This window comes from Poecilia reticulata, unplaced genomic scaffold (genome assembly GCF_000633615.1).
Source record: "Poecilia reticulata strain Guanapo unplaced genomic scaffold, Guppy_female_1.0+MT scaffold_249, whole genome shotgun sequence".
Classification (NCBI taxonomy): Eukaryota; Metazoa; Chordata; class Actinopteri; order Cyprinodontiformes; family Poeciliidae; genus Poecilia; species Poecilia reticulata.
In genome coordinates, this window is record NW_007615034.1 from 236,396 (window position 1) to 241,761 (window position 5,366).

The 5,366-nt window shown below is 57.2% G+C and overlaps 2 protein-coding genes across 7 annotated transcripts in view; one reads left to right on the forward strand and one right to left on the reverse strand.

The window, feature by feature from the left end:
* The window catches only part of LOC103460484 (dynein heavy chain 17, axonemal-like), a 27,276-nt gene extending 23,063 nt beyond the window's left edge, over nucleotides 1–4,213 (forward strand). Inside the window, exons 13-22 of one of the 2 annotated variants that reach the window (XM_008402671.2) lie at nucleotides 365–511; nucleotides 577–682; nucleotides 818–909; nucleotides 982–1,101; nucleotides 1,173–1,316; nucleotides 1,384–1,563; nucleotides 1,636–1,872; nucleotides 2,797–2,966; nucleotides 3,039–3,159; nucleotides 4,135–4,213. In XM_008402671.2, the coding sequence (XP_008400893.1) occupies nucleotides 365–511; nucleotides 577–682; nucleotides 818–909; nucleotides 982–1,101; nucleotides 1,173–1,316; nucleotides 1,384–1,563; nucleotides 1,636–1,872; nucleotides 2,797–2,966; nucleotides 3,039–3,159; nucleotides 4,135–4,137 (1,320 nt within the window). In that variant the 3' untranslated portion in view covers nucleotides 4,138–4,213. The remainder of the gene's footprint in view (nucleotides 1–364; nucleotides 512–576; nucleotides 683–817; nucleotides 910–981; nucleotides 1,102–1,172; nucleotides 1,317–1,383; nucleotides 1,564–1,635; nucleotides 1,873–2,796; nucleotides 2,967–3,038; nucleotides 3,160–4,134) is intronic. The other variant, XM_008402673.2, reaches the window with a different exon arrangement.
* Nucleotides 4,214–4,306: 93 nt separating this feature from the next.
* tmub1 (transmembrane and ubiquitin-like domain containing 1) overlaps nucleotides 4,307–5,366 on the reverse strand; it is an 8,998-nt gene continuing 7,938 nt past the window's right edge. For all 5 annotated transcript variants that reach the window (XM_008402676.2, XM_017303346.1, XM_017303345.1 and 2 more), the window contains one exon: nucleotides 4,307–4,830. In XM_008402676.2, the coding sequence (XP_008400898.1) occupies nucleotides 4,479–4,830 (352 nt within the window). In that variant the 3' untranslated portion in view covers nucleotides 4,307–4,478. The remainder of the gene's footprint in view (nucleotides 4,831–5,366) is intronic.

A 5,366-nucleotide genomic window follows, 5' to 3' on the forward strand; every position in this document is an offset into this window, starting at 1 on the left:
GCCGGACTGCGCCTCTCCCTCGCCTCTCCCTCGCCGCACCCTCACCGCGCCTCGCCTCACCCTCGCCGCGCCGCGGCTTTGAGGTCATGTTTGCTGTGAACGACGTCGAGTTTCGCTGCAACAAACCAAAATGAACAGAGCAATAAATATAATCATTAATATTTAGGGTCATGACTGATAGTTTTATTACATTCAGTCATAAAAACTTCATCTGAAGATGTTTGGCTTTTTAAACGTGACATGAGATCTGAGCTGAGTGATGACATCATCAGAGCGCCCTCTTCTGATTGGAGGACTGCCGTTCATGCCAACCACTCCAGAACGTTCCTGTGTTGAGTCGAACGTCCTCCGTCTCGTCCTGCAGCTGGAGGCGGTGCTGCAGCAGCTGCGCTACGTGAGCAGAGAGGGCGGCGTGGCGCTGCGCCCCAACGCAGAGCGCCTCCTGCTGGCCAGAGACGACATCACACTCACCTTCTTCCTGCTGGACCAGACCGTGTCCTGCTACAACCAGGTTCCTGCTGCGCCCCCTGCGCCACAGGAGGAGACGCGTCATGTGACGCTCCGCTCGTCTTTCAGGTGGTGGACGGGGCCTTGGAGGCGGAGCTTCCTCTGATCCAGGAGCAGCTGCAGCAGCTGCATGACACTCTGAGGAAATTGCAGAGCAAGACGTGGATCTGTCAAGGTGCATAATGCTGCAGGTGGTGCTGCAGCAGCAGGTGCAGGTGGTGCTGCAGCAGCAGCAGGTGGTGCTGCAGCAGCAGCAGCAGGTGGTGCTGCAGCAGCAGCAGCAGGTGCCATGAGCTCTGTGTGTGTCCAGGTGTGCAGCAGGAGAGCCAGCAGGTGTTGGCCGTTCATTCCAGCATCACAGAAGCTCGAGCCAACATGGAAGCCATGAGAACCATTGCACAGGTGAGTTAAAATACTGACATCACCCAGGTGAGCTAAGCCACGCCCCTCTGCTGTGAGCTGCTGTTTGTTCAGAGGTGGGCGGAGCTTGACCTTCTGCAGCGTTCAGGTGATTCGCTGCTGGAGAGCAGCGTTAACGATCAGATCTGCAGAGACATCAAGACAGACGGGGAGCAGCTGCTCAGCCTGACGCAGGTAGGATTGAACACCTGGCAGAGGGGAGCAGAGGGGGGCGGCGCTGATGGGGACGGCTCACCTGTTCCCAGGTAAACAGGGGTCTGTACAGCGTTGATGAGGCTTCGGAGGCCTGGACCGGTTACCTGGACTACATCGACGGCCGAGTCCAGGACGGCCTGCTGCAGCTGCTGCACAGAGCCCTGCGCTTCCTGACCAACAGCATGAACACACAGGTACACACACCTGCAGGTCACACACACACCTGGAGGTGATTTCTGTAAAAGTGCCCGTCTCTCTCAGCAGAGCGGTGGCGCCGCCCTGCTGGCCGTCTCTCTGCAGCTGCAGGACTCCAGAGGACTCGTGTTTGATCCGCCGATAGACGACGGCCCCACCGCCTTCCTGAAAACCATCATCAGGGATGTTTACGGCGCCGGTGCTCTGGTTCCCAGGATCTCCGTCCGTCGCCATGGTGACTACCAGGTGAGTCGGCCATCTGTCTGTCCGACACGGCCGGCGGCTGCGACGTCACTCCGCTCCTCACCTGTGTTACAGGAGAGCCTGCAGCAGAACCCGGAGCTGTGCGCTCTGGAACAGGAAGTGATGATGAGGCTGCTGCAGGTGAAGGAGGAAGCAGAGAAGCTGAGGGCGGGGCTGGACAGGTACGCTCACCTGTGGCTCAGTGACAAGCAGGCCGTGTTCCAGGAGTTCCTGACCTATGGCAAGCCGCTGGCAGTCGGGGAGGTCGAGGCTGAAAAGACACCACCCAGCCTGAAGGACTTCCAGAGAGAGGTGGCACACCTGGACACACCTGGACACACCTGGACACACCAGACACACATAAACACACCTGGACACACCTGGACACACCTGGACACACCTGGACACACATAAACACACCTGGACACACATAAACACACCTGGACACACATAAACACACCTGGACACACCAGACACACATAAACACACCTGGACACACGTAAACCTTTTTCTGCTCTGTCCTTCTGAGGACGAGGACATCTCCGTCTCCGTCTCTGTCCTCCATCTTCCCTGCTCAGCGTCTGTCTGTGTTTCCAGAGTTTCTTTTGAAAAGTTTCCAAAGCTGTAAATTATGGATCTGGTCAGCTGGTCTCTCAACACAACTGATGGAATATTTTCCACTGGGAAACCGGAGAGGGGAACCATGTGGGAGAGGAGAACCACGTGGGAGAGGGGAACCACGTGGGAGGAGGCAACAGGAGGCTGTGCTCTGCTGCCCCCCCTGGTTGTCATGGCGACAGGAGGCTGTGCTCTGCTGCCCCCCCTGGTTGTCATGGCGACAGGAGGCTGTGCTCTGCTGCCCCCCTCCCTGGATCAGCTGGTGGTGAACCGGACATCATATTCCTGCTTCAGTCAGGGCTCCTGGTCTGACTGCCGGCTTGTTGTGTTTATCTGTACTGAGGTTTTTCCTTCATCTCAGGGTGAGACAGGCTGAGTTTTCCTCTCCTTACCTGATGTTTCTCTCATTTTACCTACTTCCTCCTGCAGGCCGGCGCCTGTCAGCCCACTACCCCCCCTGTTGTTGTGTAATGGATGGTTGTAACTGAAACTGCAGTTTCGTCGTGTTTCTGACGATAAGATTCTCCTGATTCTGAAACACAGCTGGACAGTCAGCGTTGTCCTGTCTGGAGAGTCTTACCTGAGCCAGGTGTGCTTCTGTGGCTCCGCCCCTTTCAGATCCAAGTGCTGCTGACTGTCAGCTCAGAGGTGACTCACCTGGACGAGGCTGTGGTCCTGCAGGGCTGGCTGCAGGTGGACCTGCGTCCCTTCATCACCTGCCTGCTGTCCATCATCCTGGACTGGAAAGACATGTACACCGACTTCCTGCTGGAGTCGGCCACCGACAGGTGAGCTCACCTGAGGCCGGGTCGGTTCTGGTCGGTTCGGGTGGGAGCTGACCCCCCCGCCTCTGTGTCCAGCCTCCAGCAGGCGACCCGACCCCAGGACCAAGGCTCCGCCTCCTTCGACCTGACGGACACCATCCTGCTGCTGGAGGTCGCCGGGGTGGAGCTGCCTGAACACCTGGCCGCCAAGCTGCAGGTAGTGACATCACAGCTGCTTGGCCTCTGCAGGAACTGGAGCACATTGACAGGGTGGGAGGGGAACGGGCCATCACAGCGCCACTAGTGGTAGTGAGGGGAACAACAGTTCATTAAAGTGATCCGTTCAGCGGAACGCAGTTATTATAATAATCATGAATTTAATTTGGAACAAAAATCTCAAAGTGCTGCAAATGTAATAAGAGAAAAACAATCAAACAGCAGCGCCTCTTCCAGGACAGTGCAGGTACTGCACCACGCCGACAGGGAGCCGCTGGCGGCCATGTTGGAGGTGGGAACTGGGGGACGTTTGCCAGACTCCAGTTGGTTTACTGGTTATTCAGCAAATATCCTCGTTAAAATAACCAAACCGTTGTCTTGATCAGCTTCATCTGGACCCAGTAGAGCCCAGTAGAACCCGGTAGAGCCCAGTAGAACCCGGTAGAGCCCGGTAGAACCCAGTAGAGCTCAATAGAACCCAGTAGAACCCGGTAGAACCCAGTAGAACCCGGTAGAACCCAGTAGAACCCAGTAGAGCCCAGTAGAACCCGGTAGAGCCCAGTAGAACCCAGTAGAACCCAGTAGAGCCCRGTAGAGCCCAGTAGAACCCAGTAGAACCCAGTAGAGCCCAGTAGAACCCGGTAGAACTCGGTAGAGCCCAGTAGAACCCAGTAGAACCCGGTAGAGCCCAGTAGAACCCAGTAGAACCCGGTAGAGCCCAGTAGAGCCCGGTAGAACCCAGTAGAGCCCAGTAGAACCCAGTAGAACCCAGTAGAGCCCAGTAGAACCCAGTAGAACCCGGTAGAGCCCAGTAGAGCCCAGTAGAACCCAGTAGAACCCAGTAGAGCCCAGTAGAACCCAGTAGAACCCAGTAGAACCCAGTAGAACCCAGTAGAACCCAGTAGAACCCGGGGCTCCAGCCGGCTGGTCTCCATCAGCTGCTTCCTGTCTGACATCCTCTTCCTGTCTCTTCCAGTGAGCGACGCTCTGCAGCGCCTGATGTTCCCAGCAGCCACCAGGGGGCGACGCAGACACTCAATAAAAACACAAACATGCACCTGGTTTCTGTTGAGCTGAGCAGACCGAACTGGGGTGGAACCAGTGGACCCAGTAGAACCGGGTCGGCATTCAGAGTCGGACTCGGCAGGATAAATTAGTGATTTATTGAGATTAGAGCCGACAGGAGGAACCGAGGCACAGTGATGAGAAGTTACAGAGAAACATCAGCTAAAAAAATAAAGATCAGAGTCCTTGTCGCGCCCCACGTCTCCATGGCAACAGAATGTGCAGGCCCACGGCGGCGGGCCAATCAGAGAGCGGCTAGCGGCGGTAGACGCCGAAGGCCACCAGGCTGAGGAAGATGGTGATGCCGACCAGCGAGGCGGTGGCCGGCGCCGTGAAGAACTGCCGGTACTGGATCTGACAGTACCACAGCACGGACAGCATCAGAACCAGTAGCGGGACCATCAGGCTGCCCACGTTCAGCGCCACCTGGACCTGGTCGGCGGGCCGCGGGCCCCCCGCCGCCCCCGCCGCCGCGCCCTGGGAGATGTGGCAGTGCAGGACGCAGTTATGGGCCAGGTTGAGCGAGGCCAGCGTCTGGGCGTCGTCCTGCAGCAGCTGGCCCTGGTAGATGAGACGCACCTGCTGCTCCTGACCCGCAAAGTAGGTTCTGGAGGGGCAGAGGAAGCAGAACCAGGTCAGAACCCCACAGAGCGAGCTGCAATTAATGACAGCGTGAGACCTCCCGGCCCTTTTCCACCTCTGTGTGTCCAGGAATGGGCAGCAGGGTGGATTTAAACACGGATCTGAAATGTAGCGTTTCATTGCTGCGAGTTTCATGCAGAGGATGAGATGAGAGTTTATTTCCTGGCCGGTCGCAGCTCTGCTGACTCTTCAGCACCAAACACATCAACGTTCCAGCACATCAGACCGGCGCTGGTCACATGACTCAATACGGTCACATGACTGCAGCTTTTTACAGCTTCTGGCGCCACGACGACTCCAGTACCATCCCCTGGTATTGGAGACCTCTATGGGCCCCATGTGGGGCAAAGCAGGGCAGACCATGTGGGCCCCATGTGGATATTTCCATGGTGGTGGTTCACCATGGAAAACATGGACATTTTCACATGGGGCCCGTGTTGTCTGCCCTGCTTTGCCCCACATGGGGCCCGTGTTGTCTGCCCTGCCCCACATGGGGCCCGT